Raw genomic sequence first — 27,955 nt, 5'->3', positions numbered from 1 at the left:
CTGGGTTTTAAGTCCTCTTAAAAGGGTTGATGTCGAGGGCAGGGTCATTCCAGCAGCTGAAGATTTGCTGGATTTATGCATTCCAAAACCTGATTTAATGTATGTTTGGGATTATTGTCTCTGTTATCTCAAAGTTTCTACCAATTATTGGTTTGAACTAGAATTTGAAGGTAGTCATTCCTTTTTACCTATTACATCCACTTTGTGCAAGAGACCAGTACCACTGGCAGTAAAACACCCTCAGCATGATGGGACCACCTCCATGCTTAACAACTGGTTCAGAGATCTTGGATTTGAAAGCCTCAACTTGATTTTCCAAACATTTTTCATACCAGTCGAGCCAACTATTCATTCTTTGCCTCCACCAACTGTAAAATGTTTCTTCAAAAAGCATTTGGATTTTCCATGTGTGCAAATTTCCAGCCATACTTAAAGATGTCTATCTTGGAAGAGTTTATTTTATTTGTGGTTAACCCATGCTGATGAGCCTGGATTGAGCCTTTGTGGCTCATGGATTGTTCTTGAACATTTCTTCTGAGACAGATTGGGTCAGATTGTTTATACATTTGACACTTTGTTGTTCTTACTCGTTTAAATTAACTCTATGCATGTATTTAAGTATGGGTTTTATTGGGACAGTTTGATCAGAGAAAATTGTGGAACCAATTTTTGCTTTTAAAACCTCTTACCCAATATGCTGTATGATCGCACCATCCCTGAAACAGAACCAGTCAAATGCATCAAAAAAACAAATTGACATTCATGCCAATGACTGGTGTAAAAGTCTGACTGGATCTGAGTGAGTCATCGAGCTTTGCTCTACACCTATATTAGTGACACTGTAAACATGCGTTTCAAAGATTTGATAAAGTGTGGCAAACAAAGGACATTAACGCAGGAACACCGATCATGCAAGCGATTGCTGGCAACATACGCGTTTCAAAATGTTTCATTCATTAAGCAGTCTCTCAGTCTGACCGACCCTCATCTGGGAATAGTGCCTCCATGACGGCTGAAGGTCGAACAGCACATTTCCGAGAGTGCACAAGTCATTTCCTCCTCATTTTAATGACTAAATCAGACTCAGAAAGCATGTGGAACCCTTGCAGCTGAATGGATTGAGGGTAAAAAAAAAATATAGAATAGAAAATACTAGTTTTTTTAAAAATAAATACTGTATTTTTCTTCATCTCCACAAATCCATCAAGATGACATGTTTAGAGTTTAGAATGTTTTATTATAGTTTATTGTGATAGCATTTTCATTTTTCCTTTTTTTTAGGTTTTATTTTTTCCAAAGAACAAACACAGCAAATAACTTTGAGGGGAAGGAGGAGAGTCAGAAAGAGGAGGTAAGAGCAAGAAAGAGGAGGACCACATACATAAGATAGATCAATCCATAGATAGATAAGGTGGGTAGATAGATACATCAGGTTTGGCTTGATCCTCCCCTTGTAACCCCTCTGGGTTCACACGTACACTTACGCGCGCGCACACTACATGTTGGTTTACAAAGGATAATCAGCATCAGATTAATAACCATTAGAATATATATCAAGGAATTTTAAAAAATAAACTATTAGAGAAGAACACATTGCCAAGGAAAACAGATTCACTCGCACTGATGTCAAACCCAAAAGTTACACAGTTCGCCTGGAGAGAGAAACAAAAACAGCTTGGTTAGATAGACAGTAAAACATGTATACTTTATCTACGCATGCATACATTTACTGTATGCAGGCTAGGTACGTGTGTGCGCGCTTGGAGGGGGTATGAAAGGAAATGATGAATAGATTTGCTTCAAATGCCCCAATTCAAAAACAAAATTCAAACCAGGCCTCCTAGATTAATCTCCCAAAGTGTGCATCTATGCATGTGTAACGCAGCGACTAACCCGTTAGTGGTAAAATGTCTGTCTGCAGATAAAGGGGTCGCTCATTTTTGCAGCTGTCCAGGCCTCTCAGGAGAAGGGGGATGAATGGGGGCAGGGGGTGTTGTTGGAGTTAAGGCAGACAGCTGATTTCAGGTCAGACTACGGGGGGCAGAGTGGATGCTTTGCACCAGCCCATTTTAATATTGATAAAACACAGGTAAACACAGTATTTTGGCATTAGAAGTTCAGAGTTATTGTTACTGCACGGTCTGTGAAAGAAAAAGTGCGAGGATATAAAGAGGTGAATGGAGCAATAATGAGTGGCTATGTAAGCATAAAACGGCTGATTACAATTTAGTTTTTGAAACAGAAAAAAAACAAACAAACATTGCAGCACTCATCGATCAAGCTCTAAACAGTACACATCATATATCTGGCAGCTAATTCAGGTGGAAATCTTAGCTCGCTTAAAAGGGAAATGCTCTGACATTTTCAGACCGAGTCAAAGTCCCCCCACCAGGGACACTGAATACCTCCGCTCGGTCCTGTTAACAGCCTGTTATCATTCATACTTATCATTTAATAGAAAGGACACCTCCAGCCCTAATGTACCAGGGCGACCGAGCTCCTTTGGGTTCAAATGAGAATTGTTCAAAATGCTAAAAAGCTGTTTAAAGGCCCCAAGCAGCGTGTTTCCAAGGCCCTGGCTAAGACCTAATTAGACCACAACAACATGCCACGCTTCATCTTAAACAGCCAACACAGCTACAGAAACCTAAAGAGCCATATATACACAGAAATGCGCCTGATAAATACATAAAAAAGTATCAATTTCTAATTCATTCGTTTTCTTCTCAACTTCATAATGACAGCAACCGCTCGACAACCCTTGACGTTTTTTAACTTTCCTGCTCGTCTTTTCTGTTCTTCCAAAGGGATCGATGTTCACACTCAACAGTTTGGTCTTTTATTCTCTACCCAGGCATTTTAAAACACTTTTCCACCAAGCTTTTTTTTGTTTTAGTGTTTATGAAATACAAAAACCATGTGTGACCTGATAAAGAGGACACAAAGACTGCAGGAGGACAAAGTAACATGACAAAGATAATGAGGGGAAAGCATGGACAGAAAATGACATTATTTGCATCTTTTTTTTTTTATACAAATACAGAGCGACTTGAACGCCTCCCACACATCACAAACTGACGTCCTGGAATATCTGTGCTGTCCCTATTCACACAGGCACAGCATGAAATCTGACTCGGCATGTAGAAACATGTCCTGCTATCAACGCGGTCTTTAAAAATGTGTAGGGATGTGTGTATAGACACAACATGGTGCCTGGTTTATTCCATAAAGTCAGCCGTTAAGAGTACTAACAGAGTCAGCTCATAGTAGCCAATGACAGCTCTTTGTGAGTTTCGGTTCCTGCAAAATACCCAACATTCATGTGAATCAATGGGGAATTTACTAATTAAATAGCTGAGAAAAAAACTCTTACGGCTGAATTATGTTTGTGTTTTTACTCAAATGTTTAAAATCTTTTTATCTAACCAAAACAAAGTGGAAAACGTCTGACATAAATTTGCAGGTAAACCTGACTCTGTCCTCATACAGGGATGCTTAAGACACTCAGGATGGATGGATGAATGAATGAAGCAGTAAAGAGAGAAGTTAAACGGTTAGTGGGCCCGGACAGTTCTGTAAAAACGTGATGGAGGGTTGGAGAGGGCGAGGAGGAGGAGGAAGGGCTGGAACAGGAGGAGGCGTTGTGTTGTGGGGCTTCAGCAGCAGCCCCCTCCAGCATGCTGGCCTCCCTGGCTACTGGGCAGTGTGGAGTTGGTGGTGGGATGCTGGGGTCCAATCTTTATACCATTAGCCTGGATGTAGACAAATAAGAAAGAAACAGAGGTAAGAAAACCACACCAGGTGAAAAAAAAAAAACCCAAGGTAAGCAGGTAAATTTTATATCAACAACATTGTTGGTTTTCTTGACGCAAAAAACATTTAGTCAAATCTCTGATGTAAAACAGTGATTCCATAATAGAATAACATCCTGACAATTTACTCAGTGTAACAAAGAAACACTATGGGTATTTTTTTGTGCAGCAGTCAAACTAATAACAAAAAATGTGGCCAAGGCTTTGGTCAAGGCAATATATTTGAATGCACAGACTGAACAGCAGATCCAGATGGTGCTTGTTTGTGTACCCCTGTGAGTGTCAACTAATCTGGACTATCTTAAATTAGCTGCAGTTTCTTTTAAATGTGGGAGAAAAGGAACTTTTCTGTCATGCATGCCGTGCACCAAAATCAACCTTTTCTCAATAATTCCCTGATGTGTTCCAATATATAGTTTATGAGCTTCAAGCATCTTGCAGATGGTGCAAAATCAGACTCTGCAAATGGTGAATAGTAGTTTTAATGGGAACTTTTAGTCACACATTTTCTCATTCAAAACCACAATGACACCACACTTTCCAGGTTACAATCTTACAAGGCACATAGTGCTAAATCAAAACATGCCAGAAACCTAGTATTAAAATAAAGAAAGTTTAGTCTTATGCCACCAGAATTTGAGTTTTTAACAGCTCTCGTTGCACCCTACTCTGCACTATTTCATAACTTAAGTTAACATAACTTCAGTGGTAACTAAAAAAAAAAAAAAAGGAAGCTCACAATGTGTTAACCATGACAAGGAAATATGTTAATTGAAACCACAGACACTATTGTGCAATAATTTTCACAAACTAAATAGAAAGATGTTTGAATGACCGCTTGATATTCATGGTGCGATTAACAGCGCACGCCTGTGGGGTCTTCTATTAGATCACCTCATAGAGAAAGCAACAGGTGCTGCTGTGCTGCACAAAGACAGAGGAAACACCAGCAGCAGCATTCAAGGACAACAGGATAAAAAAGAACAGGACATATAAAAGAGGAGTAACTGAGAAGGAAGCAGGCAGGTGGGTGGTAGGGAGACACTTTCATCTCTCTGAGCTGTAGTGCTCACTTTCCCTCTGTGTTTCATCAGCTCTCTCTCTCCGTGTGGCTGTAGCACAGAGTCAGCCTAACTCGCTCTCTCCGTCTGCATATATTTATCTTTCCCTCCCAGTGCAACTCTCCTCCTACACTCAGTAGCAGCAGTGCCTCTGGGAAACACTGTATGCCTTTAAATCACATTTATTGAGCTGAGGCCGTGCGTGTGTTTTCTCGTAGCGGCTGCCAACATTTCTGGTGGGGCTTCCCTTTCTCTCTTGAAGCTTAGTCAGCTGATGTGGTTTGGCTGGCTGGCCGGCTGGCCGGCCTGCCTGCTTTCACTCAGTCTGACTTTTACTAATAACAAAAACACTCAGTGGCTCACCCTGGTGCCGTCTGCCCAACACCTGCATTTGCTGGCTGAAGGGCCAAATACACTCCAAAACACATGTGGCAACAGTCATCAGATTCACACATGGCTCTATTATTAACTACAACAGAATTGACATGTTGGTTAGAGGATACAGACCTAAAGAGAATAAGATCAACCATTCTAAAATGTAAAATATGTGCACCACAAGGCTCTAATTTAACAATCTACCTAAAAACTGTAGAGTTTTTGTATACATTTATTTTATAAAATTGTCTTTTAAATGTGTTCATGGCTTTGTTCCAGAAGCACTTGAAAAGTTATTTTAAAATCTACCTAACAATAGAGATTGTAATGCAAAACGTCTTTGGGGTAAGCTTTTTCATTTAAAGAGGACCGCCAGATTTAGAATAGTTTGGCAGCACTAATAAAAAATTATTTGATTTTACAGTTTCTAACTCCCAGGTGAAATAATGGTTTAAACAAAGTAATTTATACACTGATGCACATGAGCTCACACAGCCTATCCTGGGTCAGTACATTTCTTCCTTTTATGTGTTGCTTTTCCTTTATGAGTGTGCTTCTTAATTAAATTTAGTGTTATTGTTGGTTTTAAAGCTTCTCTGTTTTGTAGTGTGGCTGGTTTAACACGTGGACTGGGCCTTCCATACAAGGGCCAACAGATGGAAGAAAAGTTGCCTCTTTTTCATTTCAGAAAGTCCAGTTTAAACTCAGATATAAAGTGGGCTAGAAATCAAACGAGTAGAGAAATTGACCTTTTCTGTATTTTTAAATAACTTTGTATGTGTTTACAGCTAAAACTAGGGTAAGTTTTATTGTGTGGAAACTGGCTTATACCAAAGAAAATGATTTAAGCAAACTCCATAATTTTCCAGATTTAGGACCATCTAGGATCCCTGGATTAGGCTCTGTTCATGAGTAAATAAATCCCATATTCAGACTGTGAAACAATGTGCATAAGCACCATCATGACTTATGTAATCAAATAACATGGAGACGGAAACTATAATGTGTTCTTAAACAGGTTACAGAGATTGCCATCTTGATGACTAATTAGCAAACCAAGAGTGTAACCACTTATGTGAAACTTTTAATAAATCATGCAGTGATTCAAAAAGGTCTGGTGTTGGAACTCCTGAAACCAGCTAGAAGGAACATTACAGTGATTTGTTTCCCTCTTTACAAACACCTGAGTGCATTCAGAAGAAATGTAAGCTAGAGCTGATGAAAGACGTGGCAGGATGTGAGTTAGCTGTCCATTCTTTGCTGCAGGGCTGTGTCAAAGCAGACACTGTATAGTATAGGCAGTATGCAACTATGCTTCAGTGGCGTACATAAGCAAAGGGAAAAAGGCAGAGACTAAGCATTAGCAGTTTTAGGAAGTTCTGTTTTAGAAAGTGGTGTAGATGTTTCTCTTTGTCTACAAGGCATTAAACATCTTTAATGTCTTAAAACTGAAAACAATGATGGGTAAACTTAAAGATAACAGTGTTAGGGTTAAAGGCGGGGAAAGAATAAAGGAGATGTGAATTTAGGCTAAGCAGAAGTAAAGAGATGTATGTGTTGTTGAACAACTGCTTTCTCACAGTTAAAAGTTGAGGTGGATTGTCTATATGTGACCTCATTTCTGACCGAGGGGTCCTTGTAATTAATTATTGGCTGTATGCAGATGTAAATTTGGCATGTAGTGCACACCCTTCATTTTTCTAACTCGCATTTCGCTCTTGGTCTTGACCATCTTCATGTGGAAATAATCGGATTAACATTTCAGCTCAATGACTGGCCGCACAACTAAACTTTTCTGCTTCCTTTGCTGTTCCATAGATAGAAATTTGGCTGACAGTGACTGGGCTGACAGGCAGCTTACAGGCTGACTGGCTGAGTGAGTGTTTGTTTTCTTGCTGAATGACCGAGACCTTGTGGGACGTGAGGAATTTATGAGCTGGCAAAATGCCAAGAGAGCGAGGCTGAAAGAGAGAAAGAGAGAGCTAAGGAGTGAAGAGTGGAAGTGGAAAATAGAGCAGAGGAAAGGAGCAACACAGGGAGTTTTGCTTGGCTGGAGTCAAAGGAAGAAGAGAGGGTTTTTTCCTCCCTCTACACCTCTTCTTTTGAGGCTAGAGGGAGCGTGGCAAACCACACAAACAGCTGGAAATCCACACTCAGGAGAAAGAGGGAAAAGAACAAAGACTGGAAAAGAGAGGAAGAAAGGCCCAGAAAAAAACAGGACAGAAGCTTAAAAGGAAAGAAAGAAAAACAGAGGTTTCAGTGTGCTTTACCTCGTTGTTGATATCAAACACGCCCTCCTGGATCTTCTCATAGATCTCCTTGGCTGTGTTGATGAAAGCCTGAGACGGAGACAGGAAGCGACAGATGAAACGAAGAGATTTGATTCATATTTGTACGCAGAGTCCTAGAAATAAGCCCGCACAGCTTGTATGGAGTTTTCTTTTTCAACATAGTTGTCCTACACAATTAGAAAAAAACATGTTTGATGGGAGTTTCAGTAGCCAACAGGGCTTTGAATTTCAGCACTCTTGACTTTCCCATTTCTGTCAGGCTTCTACTGTACTGCCTTGTTAAAAATGTCCTCACTGACTCCTGAAACTGGCTTTCACAGTAAAATGCCACTCCAGGTTCTATTAAACATCACAATTACAACAGAATGTGTGAAATGCTTTGTTAAATATTTCATCTGGGTGTGGCAACTGTCAGTAAAGTAATGTAGACTTCCTGGTTAGCTGCTGAACATTCACCAGCTATGCATGTGGGAAAACACACCCTGCAGACAGGAATAAACCCAAACTGGTGGTGTTAGAGCACGGGCATTTATCATTGGCGTCTATCAGATCATAATAAACTTTTTGCAGGGCCTCAAAATAACTTGCATTTTTAGCAGATAACTAAAACAATTTGAAGGAAACGTTTTCAGACCACAAAAAAAAAAAAAGACCCCTTTATTATTTTAAAGCGAAGTACACTGTAGTCTGCAGAAGCTCCCATGGGGAAAATGTGATTTTAATAAAGAATACTGAGGGGCTCACTGCTTTTCTAGCACTTATTAACATAGGAGACAAAACAAGCATGTTTAGTAAGCATTGAGAACACAAATGGCTGCCTAAAGACTGAAAGTAAGTAGAAACTGATGCTAGTCAGTTTGCCCTTTCACCATTTTGAAACCTTTCTAGATTTGGTCAGATCGTACCTCACTTTTCCAGCTACACAACGTCCGTTATTGGACATTTTGTACAGATCCAGCATCAGTTTGTGTCCCCCTTGGGGATGTCTGTACATTTGATTATTTAAAGCAACTTTCTACAATTGGCTCATAGCCTACAGTAAAACAAAATGGGACTACATGAACTACAATGGATGAAACATTTGTAACTGTTGAAATAAATGAAGGAAGATATTGGTGAAGAGGGTGAATTGATCTATAGTCATTAAACAGCAGAATTCAGCCATTTCAGGAGGGACTTCTTAAACACTTGTCTGTTGTGTCTCATGCTCATAATAGATATTTTCTCAGGATTTTAATAACTCAAGGTGTCAATTTAGTTTGAAAGTTGTAATATTTCTTAATGGTTGGTATTGAAGCCTTCTCCATGGCTCTTATAAGTTTAGGTATTATGAAGGAGAACACTTAAAGAATACAGTTGAATGCTTGTGTACGTCAAAAATAAAATCGGGCATGGATTAACACACAACACATCTTTCTTCTCCGTGCGCACACACACACACTCACACACTAAGAGGATCAAAGTTGATTCAATAAAGTGGAATTAAAGATCCCAGAGCAACTGCCCTATGACTGCAGGTATCGATGCTTCAGTCTCCGGGGGCAGAATCTTATGAGTTACGTATGAAGGATTTAAACTGAAGAGCAATAACTGGGGTAAACTATATGAGCGACTTCAGCAGTGATCCCTCACTCTGAGGTTTACAATTTAACTGGCCAGGCTGATTTCAGAACAAACATATGTAATGACATGCAAAAACAAACTTTCTCCTCACAAATTTGAAAACTGTAATGAGAAACTGAAAATATGTCCTGAACTCCTCTCTGGTACCCTGTCAAAAATAGACTGAGCCCAAGGGTGCTCTATAGTCTATGTCCTGTTCCCTCCTGTCCTCGTTCCTTCCTTCCACACATCACCACACCTCTGGTTACTTCATATCTTCATACTCAGGAATGACGAAGAGGTGAGCTGAGGGTTAAACTAAGAACTAATAAGAAAATATTTGGAAAAAAGATATAGAAAAAGAATAACAGGATAGAGAAATAGAGAAATGAAGAATAAGAAGAGAAGTGGGCAGTGGTTGTGGAGGATCTTTATGAAGGATTTAGGAGAGGGCAGGGAGATGAGGCGATAAAAGCATGCTTGCAGGATCTCTCTGTCTGTCTCTAAAGACCATCCCATCAACCCCAGTGTCCACCCACAGACCCTGACGACAAACTCTGCACACTGATTGGCTGCTGGATGTCGCTGAGGGAAGGTGGGGTGGAAGTTATGAATATGTATGAACTTTAACTGGTTGATATACGGCTGGAAAATAGGAGGAGAGATGATGGGGGAAGGAAGGAAGGAAGAAAAAATGAATGGAAGAGGGCAGGAAGACATAAATGAGAAAAGGAAGGAAGATGTGTTGGAGGAGGGGGGATCAAGAAAAGGATGACGAGTGGGAAAGGGGAGGTGAAGTAGGAGAGGTAAAGAGCAAATGATGGACGTCAAAGGATGAGGAGGGATGGAGCGAGGACAGATGAAGGGAAGGGAGGAGAGGAGCGGTATCAGGAGGATTCAGAGGACACTAATGAGACAAATTAATCATAACACACACACACGCACACACACCCCTCCCCCCAAATCTTAACCCCAGAAGAGCGCTGCTCAACAGTGTTGTGGGAGTGAGCGTTTGTATTATACATACTGGTCAAGAGAAGGGGAAAAATCTATGTAAAAAAACACTGAAAGAGAGAATGTGTGTGTGTGTGATGTGCCTCTGGGTGTCATCCTGTACCGCGTAGGACGGGATTAGTTATTTGATTGGATAAGTGAGAAAGGGGTCCCAGAGGAGCAGGCCTTGCATTCACTGCAACAACACCAGGGGTGTGTCTGCAAGGGGGCGGAGCCAGGCATTCAGCGTGCTAACTGCAGTTCAAGATGCTAATGTGATGCTTGTAAGGTTAGGCTCCATCACTGTCATCCACGCTGCTGCAGCTCTACAACATGTGCAACTGTCAAATGATAGAAATACTAAAATGTATTTTTCTACAAGAAAAGAACAGTAAATGCAACGAATTGTTGCATCTAAAACTTTACTTTATGATAACTATTTGTAGTAGAGACGCACTGATCAATCTGTCTGAGCTCGGAATCTGACCATTTACCTTGATCAGCTCCAACTGGTGGTCCGCAGGTCAAAATCTTCTTTTTATCGTGTAATACCTTCAATTTATGTTAGATTCAAAACTACTAGCCCCCTAAAGGAACCTGCCTCAACCTTCTTCAGTTGTTATGGCCTTTAGAAAACAACAAGCCGATTTGGTGAAAATTGGAAGTCCCAGGTCAGACCGCCACGAAAATCAGGAATCGGTATCGGCCGGGAACACCCTGATTGGTGCATCTCTAATTTGTAATACCATTTCTAATAAGCAATGGATGCATTTACTATATAACAAGAGCATCCTCAGTAGCTGTCATGAGTAAAATATGAACCATATGAAAAAATAAGTCAGGATTTTAGCATATCATCATGACTGAATTGAGATCTAAAAATAAAGAATCTAAATCCATATCAAACCATACGAATGAAACTTTGTTTGATTGGCTGTTTTTATTTGCTCTAAATCTTTTTTAATCATTCAGTGGAGACAAAATGTTTCATCCAGATGGTTAAAGGAGCCTTTAGAGATTCCAGAGATGTCTTATCTCTATGATGCATGTTTATGTATGAAGTGAACTGCAGGACACAGTCGGACTAGCAGCTCAGACTTGATCTGAATCTTACATCTGGTATCCTAACAAGACAACGGAAAAATGCTAATTATTTTTCAGATATGAACTCAAACATCTTTTTAAGTATCTTAAAATGCTAATATTTACCAGAACTAAAATAAAAGGGTAATTTAATCAACAGATTTAATTAGATGTCTCAAAGAATGTAACACCTAATGTGCTAATACCCAGCCGTTAATGTCTCGCCACCATCCTCCATCCCTAACCATACCAATCTTGAAAGGGTTTGATGACTTAATAGACTGCCTGATATAAATCGGAGCCACTTTTACAGATCTACTCCAAGTCTTCAGAGAAATCCTTCTACAACCGCTCTCTGTTCCAGACACAGCTCTAATTCCAGCTACAGATGTCCACAGGCAGCACCAATAACTGTGAAAGAACAGATAATGGCTGTGAAATTGTGGTATGGCCTGGGATTTATTTGTCTGGAGGGAAAAAGGCTGTTTGGCCTGTACGGAGAGGCGTATATTTCACAATGACAGGTGTTGTTTATAGCTGTTCCGAACTCAGGTAAGCTGGTAACCTTAATCCAGTCATTACAGCAGCCATCATCAACTGCTCGTGTGCATATGTAATTACCTCCTCTACATTAGAGGCAGTCTTGGCTGAGGTCTCCATAAATATGAGGCCATGTTCTCTGGCAAAAGCTTCACCTTCCTCTTTTTTCACCTCTCTCCTCGACTCAAGGTCACTGAAAAACAAAACACACAGATTTCAGGCAAATTCATTTGGAAATCTAACATTAAAACATGTACCACAGTCCTAACTACGTGCACCCCTAAAATGTAGATAATGCAAAATTACACAGGTTTTCCACATTTTGTTACATTGCAACCACAATGTATTTTATCCATCCATTTTGCCATGAACTCTGCAGCTTCTCTGCCCCTTCTGAAGAATGGCATCCTCACAGCATGATGCTCCCACCACCATGTTTTACTGTGGAGATGGTTTGTTCAGGGGGAAGTTTTGACTGATCTGACCAGAGCAGCTTCCTTCACGTTTCCAGTGTCTCCTAAATAGTTTGCGGCAACGTTCATATGGCTTTCTTTCAACAACAGTCATTTCTTGCCACTCTTGTGCACTTTTTAGACTTTTATTTATCATGTTGCTTCCACTTCTCAACTGTGTGTTTCTCTGTTGGTCCTTCATATTAAATCCAATATAACACATTGAAGGCTTCGGTTTGTAACGAAAAAAATTGTGGTAAAGTTTATTATACAGAAAGGAAAGGGTTATTTTACCAAATTTGGACAAAGGTCTTGGACCATTTAGTTATTATGGAAAAACATATTTCTTCCATCAATACTACCTCAGTATGAAGAAATGTCCGGATGTTGGACAGGTTATTTTTAAAATGCACTCAGACTCTTGATTAAAAACCATTTTGTTACAGTTCTGTGCTTTGCTTTTAGGTGATTGATATATCCCATTTCCTATACTTACTATACTCCTAAATTTGCCAGGAGGGGCTATGTACCACAGCTAAAATGGCATTCTGTGGCAGCCCTCATGACTTAATTTATCTCGTACACTGTTGTGCTAAACAGGTTCGAGCACAGAGAGAAAAACGTGAAGCAAAAAAATCTCCTTTAAACCGCATGAATGCCAAACCTCAGAGCTTATGATTGTAAAGTCAGTTTTAACACAGACACACATCTGTAAGAGCAAGTGCAGGGCCAAACGCATATGAAGCCATTGTTTTACAATATTACAATACAATATTTTCCTCCATTGGTGACTGCTGCCACACATTGCTGATTGTCCAGCCTTAAGTAGGCCAGTATGTACCCTGCACTGTGGAAGAAAGAAATAATTTTACCTCTTGTTGCCAATGAGCATGATGACCATATTGGAGTTGGAATGTTGGCGGGCGTCCTCTAACCAGGTCGTCAAGTGGTTGAAGGTGTCCCTTCTGTTGAGCGAGCACAGATTTTAGGTTTCAGTCTGACTACCTTATGAAACCGGAAGCATAACAGACCAACAATCTGCTGTTTTATATAAATATATATACACACCCGCACTAACTGAAGAAGTAACAGATTTTACTTTCTCTTGAAAACTGTTAGGTGATGTCTTACTTCCTCTGTTAATGTTTGAAACCATTGAAGAGAGAAAATACTTATCTTGTCATCTTCTGTGGACTTAAACAGAAACATTTAAACTGTCTGTCTTACTTGAAACCAGGTTCCTCTTAAAAACCACCGTCTCGATGTTTATAATAGACAACATATGTAGAGAGTTATGCAGGACGTTTATTACATTAGACCAATTTTGCAGTGCACCAGAACATGCATCAGCAGTTGTTCCTTCCTATTTGGAGGCTTTAAACGATCTGCATAGTGCAAACAGAAAAGGAAGGCAGGAAATTAATGACGAGAGAGATAGAGATTGACGAGGAACAAAGATTGTTTTTATAGATCGTCTGTCTAAAAACCAAAAAAAGCTGAAAAAAGGTCTTCAACTCATAAAAGGGGGTGTTGATCACTGTCCCTTCACTGTGCCCAGAGTGGATTTCAATCCGTTTCAGGCTGTTCCACTTTTTCCTTTTTAAAATGGTAAATATCTCACCCCACCTAATTAAAGATTCTTGTGATGGTGTTGAATCAGATATTTTTGTTGACATAATCATTGACTTCTAGGTGCTATTCAGCTGTCTTAAGCGATGCTACATTAGACCTTTTTACAACAAATGAAGCTTTTACATCATTTTATCCTGTCACTTTCTTTAGGTTCTATTTCCAAGTATTTCCTGGAAAATTATTCATTAATAGTTTAATCCCAGTTAAAATGACACCTCTTGTAGATAAAAGTTCTTTAACGTGTCTAGGTTTGGTTTTCAAGAAACCATTAGTATCCACAGGAATACACGAATCTATTTGCATAAAGCTGTTTAATTTCTAAACCAGATTTGGGGGGATTTTTTTTTAGTAATATAAGTGCTAAGCAAAAGGTTACAAGGTACTTATACATGACAACATCGGGGGATCTTATGGTCAGTAATACATTTCAACTTGGCCCGAGTACATCAATACATGGTAGATGGTTTGTATCATACTGAGGTTTGGGATCAGAGGCAGGAAAATACATGAAAATACATCTTTGATAGCTTCCTCTAGCTTCAGCACATCATTCCCATTTACAATTTCAAAATAAAATAGTTCAATAATCAAGCCTCATCAGGCATTTGTTTTTCACTTCGAGTCCAAAACTGGTTCATCCCAAAATAACTGTGGAAGCCCAAGTTCCCGACAGGAGAAATTGCCAGCTAGAAGCAGAGCCCAGGAACACAGCCTTGCTCAACAGAAAGTCATGTGACTCATTTTGTGCATTTATATAAGGTGTTCTGGATGTTCGCTAAACACTATAAAGTTGAGGAGTAGCAGCTAGTTCAGACATGTCTGCAATAGCAGCAGGGTGGAGAGAACAGGATGCTATAGCAAACTGAGTACAAGTAGTACAAGCGGTTCGAGGAAAAATAAGGACTTCTGGAAGGAAGAAATGTATCTGTGTGGCGCAGTCAGTGCTTTTTTTCCTTTTTACTTATTGGTTTAAAAGGCTACTGAGATTCAGAATAGTGTAGATTTGATATGTGTAAGCTGATCTGAACATGCATATTATTCCTTATTCATGCATTACAACAAACAAATAAAAGCCTATTATTTCACGCTGCCATCCAGCATATAGGACTTGGTGCTGACAGAAGAACAAGCCTTTTCAGTGTTCCTGAATGCATCCTAATTGTGTATGATTGGCTGAGTTACCTTGTGATGTCATAGACTAGCAGTGCTCCTGCTGCTCCTCTGTAGTAAGACCTGGTGATGGACCGGAACGACTCCTGACCAGCCTACGCAGACACATGCAGATGTTAGTTAAACAGAAGATACGACTGGTCAAGCTCAAATGTCCAGATATGCAGATGCTTTGTTTTGTTGACTGAGCTGAAAACTCCTCTCTGGTTGGTCAAGGAATGCACAGTCGATTTAATAACTAAATTCATTTCTGAGTCCCTGTATAAAGTCCAGCTCCAGGTTTTCAGTCATTGAGGAGAAGACAGAGCAGAGCTTGTAACTGGATACAATGGAGTTCTGTCTTTCACTCTTCATATACCCTTCACAGAGTCACTACTTTTTCTCTGCAAGCATGTGTAACCTTCCAGTTTCTCCATTTATGCCAAACAAAGAAGGTCACACATGCTGCAGTATTGAAGAATGCAGAGTCGACATGTAGCCATCATGTCATTCTTGACAGTTCATCCAGCTCTCCGAGTCACCTTGTACTTTCACTTTCTCTTCCATTATTACCCCATCATTGTCTCACCTTTCCTTTGTCTTTCTGCCATCACTCATCTTTCAGTCTCTCTCTATGAATCTTCCCTCTTTCCTTCTCTCTTTCCACCATCCAGCATTCTTGCTACCCACCCCCTCCTCATCCCAAAGTCTATTCATTCTTTGGCTCCGTTCAGTTGTACATTAACAATGTTGTCTGTGTTCGTCCAGGCCACAGAGGAAAACAAAACGGCACTCTATCCTAGCAGCTGCGAGTCCTGCTCTGCTCTGACCTCATCTGAAAAGCCAGACAGTCAGACAGACACACAAGCAGCAACACCAAGTCAATGAATCATTCAGCATGTCAGAGCACCAGGCAGCTAGTTTGTCTCCCAGAAACACAGGGGGGATGGGGGAGTTTGGGAGAACTAGTTAGCCACCTAATCAGCTAGCAAGAAAGCAATGAAGATAATTGGCTAGTGAACCAAATGTCTAACTAGCCATTCAGTGAACAGTCAGTAAGTTATTCAGAGAGCAGTCAACCAGACTGTGATGCTATTAGTGAATAAATGATAAAGAGTGTAAGAGAGGGAACGCTGTGTCTGTCTGCCATCTGGCCAACAGGCTTTTGTGCAGAAACACACACACACTTATTCATATGGCAAGTGCAGCCCACACAATGATCCAAATGGCTTCTCTGTTAGCTTCCTGGTGATGGTGTATGATTGCACAAATCCCACCAAGAAACAGAAGCCGAGCCTGGCAGGGTTTCACTTTGACCATTATTACTCTCTACCTGGATACCCAGGTATACTAAATGCGGTGCAGGAACCAAAACAGGCAGCAGTGAGACGCAAAGGCAGGGACAGATAACGTTGCAGGAGGCCCTTTTGCTCTGGTGCTCTTACTCTTTACTTTAATGGAGTTCTAACTCCACCTGCTGGTCAGCTGCTTCACTGCATGTACAAAATCTACATTTCCTTTGTAAGAATTGCCTCAAAATATTTTCTTGTGCTGTTTATGATATGCTGCCCCTACATGGTTTGGTTCAGACCAGCTCAGAATACTTTAAAAGGGGGCTTAAAGCAGAGAGGGAGACATTAAACCCTCAACCCCACAGCTCACAGTTAGCGATACAGTGTCTTTCTCATTCTTGGGAGGGGGCTTAGCAATCACATTTATACTAAGGTGTGACATTAATACTGTGGTCTTTGAAATCAGCATCAGGGGTCTAACCCTACTTCCTCCTGGATAAAAACATCCCATTAAAAATTTATTTTTAGCTGTTAAAAGCCAATTTAACTTGACTTGTACAACATGTTGGCATATATAATAGCTAAACACCATATATTAAGAGATTTATTGCTCTTTGAACTTGTAAATCTCCAGCACATTGCAACAGATTGCAGTTTGGGACCAACACTTATCAGTAGGCTCAGAATAACTTTATAAATGCCAAAAAGGTCTAGAAACACCATAAAATATGTGTGACAGTGGGGACATTAGCTTCCTGAAGATCTTATCAGGGTGAGGTTACAAACACACTGGCAGGACTTTGTCAAAACATTGTCTTGGAAAGTTGCTGACATTTTCTTTGGGGAATTAAAAGATCCTGCCAAAGCACCTAACCAATAACCACACTTTATAGTGACTTACAACTATAGGAAAGGGCAGTGCAGATATGTGGCTCTAAAGTGGCTTCAGGACCCACAAACAGAGAACAACAAGCGAAAACTGGCCGCATTATATCATACATTCAACCTCGACATTATAGCAAATTTCACTAAGAGAGGTCAGCTGGTGACTTGAATTTGCCATATTTCAGCTTGAATGGCCCTGAAAGGTGACATGGTGGTTGGAAATGTAAAAATCTTTTCTTTTTCCTCCGAGCATCTAATGATAACTGCTGAAAAACATTCAACAGATTATTTACCGTATCCCAGATCTGCAATTTGATCTGTTTGCCATCTATAGTGATCATCCTTGCTCCAAACTCCACCCCTACACAGTCAAAAACACAGAAGAACAAGAACTGAGTATGCTTAAATAAAGACTTGTTCAAAAGTTTCTAAATAATTAACCACATCCATTTATAAGTAATTTAAAAAAACTTTTGTACAAGATAAACATTGATAGGCTAAAGAGAGAGTTAAAGCAAATGTATTTGACACACATTAGAAAGTAATCTGGATACTCTCCTCAGGTGTTAGATGTACCTAGTTGAACTCGTGTTAAAATAAGATATCTATTCAGAATGGGGCGCCTTGCTTTTATCCTAGATGAGGGACTAATGTTGTCCTTTTCATGTCAAACCCGGTTCATGTTAAATAAATACTGGGACTGACCCAGCCCTGGAAAGATCATTCCAAAATCTGTTTGCTCAGGAGGTGCAGACATGTTTTGAACGATGAGCTCTGGTTCCCAGGCTTATATCGAAAGGTGTGGTGCTTCTGATACACATTAGGCACAAAGCCCTAAAGCACGCTTTTTAATGTGGATATTACTGCAATCAACAATGAGTTGACTAGAAATAGATGGTTTCGTCAACACGTTTTGGCATAGATATGCATACTGATGTTTTCAAATACATTCAGGACTTTTAATGGAAGCTTAAACTGAGTTCTGAGCATTTGCTTCATAATACGGTAAAAATGTGAAAAAAACTGAATATGTTTAATATTCCCAGTTATGTTTTAAAGACAAGTGTGATGTTAGAACTAACAAATAAATGAAGTAAAGTGTGAAACTAACAAAATAAAAAAATAAAATAAAAACTGTAAAAATGCTTTAGTGTTCGGCTGCTGAATCAGACATACACCATTTTTCAAGATTCAGAGTAATATTAGAGAAATTATTTAGCGGAAGTGGACAAAATTTAAAATGATGTGTGTGTTTCTTCTGATGCGATTTTATCTGCCTGAATGTCAGCAGGCTATGCTGAGCACAGCTTTGAACAACTCAAACAACCATTTTCAGAGCAGTAAAGCTGTTCCAACGTCTGTAATGGAAAACTGAGAAATGAACTAAGAACAGCAGTTCAATACGTCCAATTTGCCAGCTTGTTAGCACTAACTCACATTTCCTATGCCTTTTTTTCCTTGTTAATATTGCAATGAGGGGAGAAACGTTTGAGTGTGTGTGTAATTAGTGATTGATAATTTATCACAACTATCACAAGAAAATATACTTATTTCTTTTCTTACCAATGGTGAGGTCGTGAACTGGCTGAAACCTCTTGTCTGTGAACTGTAGTAATAGACATGACTTTCCCACACCTATTAAAAGACAAAAATGCAAAGATATACATTAAAAATGCATTCCAACATGACTGAACAAATTAGGAAATAACTCAAATCAAATAAATTATAGATCCTGAATTCACACACAGTACAAAGGCGCACTGGTGTTTGTATGTGACGGCGCTGTTCAGGGACTTAAATATGTACAACAGGAGTTACAGTGTTAAAAATAAAATTAATGCATACTTAATATGGGACCATGGGAGCCAGGATCCAGTTCAGATGAACTCAGCAGGGAGCTTACACTTGTTCTGCAGCTCCCTGCTACTGTTAACTGTTAGTAAGCCGAGTGACCAACTGGCTACTTCCTACATGTGATATTTTCTATAGTTTCTTTCCTATTTGAAAAAGAACCAATGAATCTGCTTGTGATTAACACTACTTAACATGACTTCAGTTCCAGGGTTCTCGCCAGCGCATTTTCATGCATGACAATTTTCAGCGTAGTGGGTCGTGGTTTTTATGTGGACTATAGCGCAAGCGTCGAGTCTGTTCCTGCTTCTTTCACCCTATGACCCTGTGTGACCGCTAACAGTAAAGCTTTCTAAAATCACGTCAGCTTCGAAGGGTGGGTATAAACGGCGTCATGACATGACGGGCCAGCAGAAGGAAGTCTTTTCTCGTCATACAGAGTTGCATGCATCAATATTGTGATCACGACTACAAGTCAATATACTGTGCAGCTTTACTAGAAAACAAGTATATTCCACATTTAAATTGTTTTAGTGGAAATGTACAAAAAGGTGGGGATGGGCTGCTAATAAGACTGAAATAGAGAGACAAGTAAGGAGGTGACAGAGCAACATGATGCGGCTCCTCTGTGGTTTCCATGGATCCCCGCTGCCAGGCAGTGGCGTTGCTAGGCAGGGACAGGGTGATGACAGCGATGAGGGACAGAGTGGTCTAAATGAGGAGGGCTAAGTAAAAGTATCACCATCATACCATCATCAGCTCTATCACACTTATGCTGGTGTTTTTCAAGTAATGAGGGTTGAAACACAGACATTCTATGTTGTGCAGCCTGTTACCTTCTTAGTTGGCCACCATGATTATCAAACTATTCTAGTGTCACTCAAATTTGCATTTCTGGCCAAGCGGTAACAACTATGATGCTTATACTACAGAAAGTTTGGGCAAACTGTTGACAGCAGCCTACAATCAAAACCTGTTGGGCCATAATGGTGAGAGTGGTTACAATAATAGTAGTAATTGTTGGGAAACTTGGTAATGCTGCTATAAAAGCTCCTTCATCCAGGTCCAAGCTGTAGTAATACCACCTCATTATACCTTACCATGCAGAGGTAATTCTAACGATACACATGTACAAATCAACAAAGGTCTGAGAAAACACTGACAGATAAAAGGGAAAAGTATGGAAAATGTACAGATATAATACTGGGACCTTTCTGCAGCTAATAAGAACGACCAGGCATGGCCCAATCACCGGTATCAAGGCAGGCTTTTTAAAGTTACTGTTTTAAAGCCGCTAAAGTTTCCTTATGTTTTAGAGTCTTTTTAATGAAATGGCAAAGTACTGGACTGAGCGGATGTTTGCCTCAACGTATGGACCTCAGAATACCAATCCTCCCCTACATGTTCTTGCACACTACCAGCCAGCTGGCTGAAAGACGGCCACTACAACCTTCATTCGCTTACCAGACAGACACATTTGGTTGGACTAATTAACCAGATAATATCAGTTTCTTAGACTTGTGTTACTCTGTAAGAGGCAGAATGACTAAAAGGTCTAACATTCTGTACAATAAGCACTTGATCCTAGGGGAATCACCGCAAGTAGTTGTTTCAGGACATGGGCGTCCTTTTAGATATGGGTACCCAGAGTCCGACAGTTTAGGAGGAGATCCGTGTTGTAACAGAACTCATCCTCCGAGGTCTAGAGATGCGGTGCAGGGCTGTGAGTTATGTGCAGAGCAATGGCAGGAGAAAGATCCCTTTTGGCTAAACCTGTCTAGCTTCCCAGACCAGGTCAAACAGATCTTCATGGATTCCCCGTTCGACCAGTCACGGGCGAATTGGCTGTTTGGAGAGGCGGTCTGGGCCATGCAGCAAGCCAACGACCTGAGAAGGAAGCAGGGTAATGTGTTTGATTTGTGTTTCCCATGCCACGCGGCTCTGCGCCAGCCACCACTGCATCGCCAAGGTTTCGCAGCCATGGCAGCGAGGCGGTGTGGCAGTAATCACAGGGGACCCAGGTTTCCTGATAGGGTCCTCTATCCTCGCCCGTCATCTTGTGATGCAGGCCACGAATGGCTGATAGGGCTGCGGCCCTCTGGCACACATCGTGGGGATCACCTTTGCGCGGTGCCGGAGTAGGCTGAGCCCCATCACTGACGGAGCTGCCTGGTCATGATAACTGGGCAGGAGGGAGGATGGCGTCCTCATCATCATTCTTCACCTCTAGGATATCCAGGGTTATCTCCAACTCACCCTCCTCTCTGTAGCCATCCTCGTCTTCAGAGTCGGGAAGCTGGCCATACATTGGGGGAAACTCCTCGACGGCGTTTCCATCTTCATCATATCCTCCCAGGACACAGCTGCAGCGCCCTCATCACCACTGGAATTGCTGCCACTTTTCATCCCCAGTTGGGGGAGAAAGAGGTCGGCTTTTGGGGCCGCTAAAACCCGCAAACGTCGCTGTAAAATCCACTGTTCCATAGTGCAGTAGTGTTCGCATGAGCTAGGGTCAGCCAATGACTGCTGCGCATGCTTAACCCCTATGAATACTATTCAGAGGGGATGAGGATGCCTCCCTAGGAGGGTCAGTCTGCAGGAGGTTGGGCAAGGTTGGGACCCAACGTCCTTCGTCCTGCCGCCACCCTTCTTCCCCTGAGAGGAACCAGAGGTTGCCATTTAGCTAGTAACAACAGAGATAGGATCCGAGTATTAAAGTGGACCCACCACTGTAAAAACCTTGAACAAAAAATTTTTTTCTTCAAGTTCTCTTAACAAAAACTCTCTCTCGTTTTTTTTATAGGTCCAAAAAACTTGAAGAACCCACGTTCAGGACTAACCTTAACGGCTGAGTCAGCGAACAGTTAAAAGGGTAATCCAGGCTTCGGACAGCTGAAGGAGCCATTTTGATCTTCACGTGGAAGAAAGCGAGAATGCCAAGAGAATGTAGAGCAGGGCGCTTATCTGTCAGCGACAGAGGTGGTTGTATTGGAGCTTCCCATAGTGAGACAACATGCGAAGTATTAAAGAGAACTTTGATCTTCAAGTGAAGAGCATCCATCAACCCATGACAAAATATCACATAACATATATGTGGCAGAGTGAAAACAACACAGATTGGCTCTTTACACAAGGTCACTCTGCCAATATGATTTTCCAGTTTCAAAAACTGACTAACTGTAGTCATAGCAACTAGTTCTTTATGACCAACATCCTGTCCATACACATGGACTGATGTTTAGGCACAATTGCTATGCTTATGGACATTCACAAATTGGGACATTTATCATGACGCTTTAACATAATGTGTTAATATGATTAAATAAAAGATATCCCACTTAGAAGAAATTATACTTAGAGTAGAGTTTTCAGCTGAAGTAAAATGCTTATATCCAGTAGTTGAAACATTTCAGTGCCATCTAATGTTAGAAAGCTAATTAGTGTTAAACACAAAGCACAGCAGTGGCTGACTAATGTCCTGCACAAAATAAAATGAGAGAGGCAGCAAATGAGACGGTGGATGATTAACAGCAGTATCGTTTGGGCTCAACTGCTTTTAAGTAACTGAGAGGCGGTCTGACAACCACAGGAGGAATTTATATTTAATTTGGTCCCATTTACAAATCCTGACATTTTAGATGAGGCCCCAGAGTTCAGAAGGCAAAAAAATAACCTGATGTTTCCTATTAAATGAATAAGTACATCAAAATAGGTTAATTTGGGTGCATGTGTCAGCCTCTGCCTTGCTGCTCTGCTATGTAACCTGAAGCTTAGCAAGGTCAGCAGACTGCATCACAATCCCCGCGGAGGAGTCCAGCATGGTGTCAGTCCATATAAACCGTCCTCATCTTTGCGCATGAACTAAGCTGCTTTTGAGGATGGTTAAAACACTGCGACTTGGTTCTTAAAACACTCAGGAATGTTCTTAGATCTCAACGGAGGATTTTATGCTCCACTATCAAACTTTCAGATTAAATTATTACAAATTCCTCCTGATTTACAGGCTGGTCCTTCAGGAACCACAGTGCCAGTCACATCAGATGACAGCTGTGAACCACATAGATGACTCAGAGAGTTACCTCGCTTTAAAAAAAATTACGTTTTGCTAAACTGAACTTAAAAATATTCCTGAACAACATTAGAAATCATATAGCAATGCGATAAATAGTCTTTAATGTTTTCCATTTAGATGTATTGCCTTCCATTTCATATATTTAGTTTAACTGTTATTTTCTTTTTAAAACAGATTTGACAACAATGGGCAAGATATAACATTGTGTATGTAGCAATAAGTAGCTCTGCCAAATGTTCTTTAAAGCCATCGGAGGCATGTTATAAAACAATCTTAGCCACATGTACAGTTAGGTTCAAAATCATTCATACCCCTGGCAGATTTCAACTTATTTAATTTTACCAAAACGTTTCTTCTGACTGAAATAATATTAACTTTTTGGAGGGGTCAATCAAAGTCCCGATTTGAATTTGATGGGGAATCTGTGGAGGAAATTAGGGTGATGGCAAGGAGGCTTTCAGCCACCAAAGACCAAAAATAAAATCATCACAATACCAGTGGAAACAAGCAAAAAGCTTGCCAGCAATGATAAGAAAGGATTGATTGCTGTAATGTGCAGAAGGACTTTTCCACTGATTATTGTGAAGGTTTAAAAATAATGTGACATACCAGCTTTGGTTAAGATGTTAATAAATAGTAGGAAATATATAGTGTCTTATAAGATTTTGGAAGATGCCTGTGTCAATTCCAAGCCAAAACAAAGTTCTTAGTTGAATGAAAATATATCTACCTCCATTCGATCTGCAAAGAGTATGAATAATTTCGAAGCCTAGTTGTTGCGGATTAAATTTTTTAATCTAGCCTAGTTTTAGCACCAGAAATTCAAAGATTATCCAAGAAGCGTTTGCTGGCTGTATGGTGAGGAAATGTCAAGTTTAAATGCTCTAAGAAATTAAAGTATAGTTAAAGCTACATAAATAGACAAAGAAACAGATATGTTTGTTACCATCTACTGATGCATCTCTAACCATCCCAATAGCAAGGTCCAAATTTTTAAGGGTGAAAGGTGTCACCCTTAAAGGCTGGACATTGGAGTAAAGTGTAATTGTAGTAAGAGGTGGACCAGTTACTTGTATCAAGTAAGTGCTAAGAGTTGTCATCATACTGTTCCTTAAGGTTAAAGTCCTTTTAATAAGATACCAGAGAAAATGTGGGACTGGCCCTCGTTTGGTGCATAGAGTAATGCAGCACTGTCCCTCCCCCACCTGTTGCTGCCCAGTGCTGGGCCAAAGAAGCTCCTATAGCAGGGATCTGCAACTCCAGTCCTCGAGTGCCACTCTCCTGCAACATTTGAGTGCATCCCTGCTCCAACACACCTGAATCACAACCCAGAATTGCCTCCCTGGCATGTCAGTGACCATTCATTTGATTCTGGCGTGTTACAGCAGAGATGTATCCAAACGTTGCAGGACAGTGGTACTCAAGGATTGGAGCTGCAGACCCCGGTGCTGTACTTTCCACTTGTTTACAAGTAAGACAAATTCACTTCTTTGGAAATATTTTCGGTTCCATAAAACCCTGACGGTCAGGATGCGGAAACTAAAGGAGGGCCATCTTTAACTTTTATTAACGCGAGACTCTGGGCACCCTGGACTGAAAACCCACTTTCCACTTGAAACACAATTCCAATTTTTCTCAATAACAGCTCAGTCAATAATTATTTACTTCTGGATGAACTAGCTGCTGCCTTACATAATAGAGCAAAGTCTCTCTTCCACACTGGATGGAGGCCTAACGTGTGTGACACACGAGGAGTGGTGTTTAACATTTGTTGGATACCAAACAACAAAGACGGTGTAAGGAGAGAAAAAAAGCGTTATGACTTAGGCCATTGAAGGATGTTAAATGTCTGTATGTACTACACACCCAGTACATCATGATGTTTCTTCCTGGTCGTACAGATTTACAAATTTTACCTTTCAGAATGGGTCTGAGACAAACTGAGGATTAAAGCCCCTGAACAGGAACAAAATCTGTTTCAAAAAATAAAGCTAACAAACAGATAACCACAAGAATAAATAGATTTCTGAAATTTAGAACAAAAGTATAGATACACTTTTAAGTCTCTCTGATAGGTAGATGCTCTTTATGTCCCAAATGTTTTATGTGCATGAAATCTTACAAAAACAGTAGACTGACTAGCAATGAGTCCTCCTGATTCTCCAACTGGACGTCCAACGACATCGGAAATACGTTTATGAGTGAACTGATGGAATTTGGTCAGCATTTCTAACTGATCCTGGTGGAAAACATGCAGACACACACTGTGCCTCACTAATGGCATGGGGCCTGTAGAGGTGAGACTGTAACCAGAAGGATGTTAAAGGAGTGTCTGAAGACTTTAGAGACAAGTCTGCCCCACACACCACTGAAACTCATCCAATCTCCATGGAGATGACAGGTGAAACAGATGGATGAAGGGTTAAGCAGTGAATCCCAATTAATTTGTAAAATATAAAAGATAAAACACTTACAAGTAAAAACTTTGTAACAATTTTAAAAGTTTAAAAACACATACATCAAAATATGATCATGTAAAACAAAATGTTAAAGCTGAAAATATTTCAGAAGAAATCCAAACATGAAAGTTAGGAAAGTAGATAACTTTATTTAGTCATTATACAAAACTACATGTTTCCTTGTTAGGATTATTAGGAAATGTGTTAACTTATTACAACTTCACTTTACCCTCACTAGATATTCAAAGTTGGCTCTTTGGAAATATTTCCAGCTGCGTAAAACCGGTAATGCTGTATTTAAAAATACAAATGGCAAGCCGACTGCAGACTCACAACCAGGGCAGATTTTTAAACTAATTAAACAGTTAATATTATTGTGTTATAACTGTGTTACTCCATCAAGAGTTTAATATTCTGATAAACAATTGAAAACTACTTTTAAATGTGTGTTTTTATACGTTTGCCTATGTCTATGCATCAAAATAAGGAAAACAATTTACTCACAACTGTACCTATATTATTCAATGTTAAATGATTTCAGCTGTAGCAAGAATACTTGTGTTTTCATGTTTTAAATAAAGACAATTTGATCATATTACACATTATTGTTTTAAATTTATCTGAGCAATAAGCTAAGATTGTTTACCTACTATTTGTTTTCATAAGGGTTTACAAAACAAACAAATAAGAAACGAGGTGTAGACAAGTGAGGACTGTGGCTCAGTAGGGAGAGTAGTCATCTTGCAATCTGAAAGCTGGTTTGATTGAAGCTTCCTCCTGTTCCATGTTGTAGTGCCCCTGGGCAAGGCACTTAAGCCCAAATTGCTTAACAATCTGACTGACTGGGTGAATGTGGCTCTAGAGTAGAGCACTTTTAGTGGTTAAAATGACTGGAAAAGCACTATATAAATTCAGCCCATTTACCATTTTATCCCAATCACAGCTAGCTATAATGTGCTATTAGCAGGTTTTAGGTATAGCTTTAAAAAAATGTCAACATGGCTCTCAATAAACACTTTCAAAAAGACTATACTGAGCACAAGAAAAGGGAAAAATATATACAGTTTTTGTGATTACAAAAGTATAATCTGTACATTTTTAAAACATTTGGATCACTTAATCATATGGACGTTTTTTGGTAAATTGCTATTTTCAAGCTAGGGCCTTGGCTGCAACTCAATGAAGCCTGTTAATAAAAATGACAACATGATGATGTTTTGCAATTCTGTTGAAGTAAACATGCTGGCCATCACCAGTCATCTGACTGCCTGAAATGAGAGTAGCCTCTTTACAAGTTTATGACTTATTTCAGTGTAATTCAATTTTATTAGTTTAATTTGATCCGTTCTTGTATGGAAGTCAAGGCATAAAAGGACGCATCGACGACATGGAAACGTTGAGATGTCTAAACTAAATTGTTCTATTTATAACACAGCTGGTATCAAACTATTCAGTCTTTCTAACACTGATGTCTCATGTTTAAGATGCAGCAAAATTTGAAAATGCACCTGCAGGATTTACCGCAAGCTAACTCAACAGACCCCCGTTAGTAAACAGATGATAGCATTGTCTTCATAATTACGGGGTGACCAATTAAGGTTAATACAACCTCAAACTCCACAACTTCCAAAAACAGAACTTTTATAGGAAATGACAAGTTTAGATCGTAAAAATAATGTAATCAAAAATTAGAGCCGTCTCTACGCCATTTCAGTGGAATATTAGAGGCTTTAGCTTCAGGCCTTCAATGATATGTGGCAATGCTAATGTTAAAGGTTATTGGTGGTAAATATACAGAGAAAATATAGGTTGTAGATTCTTTCTCGGGTGTTCTGAGGTCCGAGATGGTGGTAATTTGCTGTCGTGACAGCTGTTGCTGAACATTTACTGAAAGCTAAGCAGTTAGCGGGTTTGGCTAACACCCCCACCCTCGACTGAAACGGACAAAAGGCCAAACATCTGCCGGTGTAAACAACCACAACGATACAGGAAGGACGGGCAAAGAATGCGTTTACTTTTCCGTCACTGTCAGGGCGTTTTTGATATATTCTGTTATGTTAATAAGGGAGAACTGGAGCTGTCATGGAGCCACCCCATGGGTCTCTGCTTTTACCACGTCATTGGACTATCCAACACTGCGGAAACACATCGCTAACTGCTAGCTAGGTGCTAACTGCAGCTTACCCGTGTCCCCGATGATGATGTATTTGAAGAGATACGCGTACGCCATGGCCCCTGGTTGTGGCAGTCAGTTGTCTAAACCGTTACACCTTCGTAAAACAGAGCGAGAACCGTGTGAAAACAAAGGCTGATAGCTTGTTAGCCTGTTTTTTCTGTATCGGTGCTCAGGAAGGAACAATAAACAGCCAGAGCATCGGCTCGACGTCATACGTTCCGCCCTCGCCA

General features: G+C 40.2%; 1 protein-coding gene and 1 long non-coding RNA gene across 2 annotated transcripts in view; one reads left to right on the top strand and one right to left on the bottom strand.

Annotated features, from left to right (window-relative positions):
• LOC124870011 overlaps window positions 1–22,172 on the top strand; it is a 33,080-nt gene extending 10,908 nt beyond the window's left edge. The window contains exon 4 of the long non-coding RNA XR_007038702.1: window positions 21,822–22,172. This is a non-coding gene — a long non-coding RNA (uncharacterized LOC124870011). The remainder of the gene's footprint in view (window positions 1–21,821) is intronic.
• On the bottom strand, window positions 1,217–27,955 carry rab2a (RAB2A, member RAS oncogene family). Its single transcript, XM_047368365.1, has 8 exons — window positions 27,734–27,955; window positions 18,731–18,802; window positions 17,461–17,528; window positions 15,024–15,106; window positions 13,082–13,174; window positions 11,839–11,950; window positions 7,519–7,587; window positions 1,217–3,752 (listed from the first exon to the last, which is right to left on the bottom strand). The coding sequence occupies exons 1-8, from the start codon at window positions 27,777–27,779 to the stop codon at window positions 3,657–3,659; spliced, it is 639 nt and encodes a 212-aa protein (XP_047224321.1). The 5' UTR covers window positions 27,780–27,955; the 3' UTR covers window positions 1,217–3,656.

Source organism: Girardinichthys multiradiatus, chromosome 6, assembly GCF_021462225.1.
Source record: "Girardinichthys multiradiatus isolate DD_20200921_A chromosome 6, DD_fGirMul_XY1, whole genome shotgun sequence".
In the NCBI taxonomy this organism is placed as follows: Eukaryota; Metazoa; Chordata; class Actinopteri; order Cyprinodontiformes; family Goodeidae; genus Girardinichthys; species Girardinichthys multiradiatus.
Note: the sequence above shows the minus strand (reverse complement) of the source record. Positions and strands in the feature narration are given on the sequence as shown.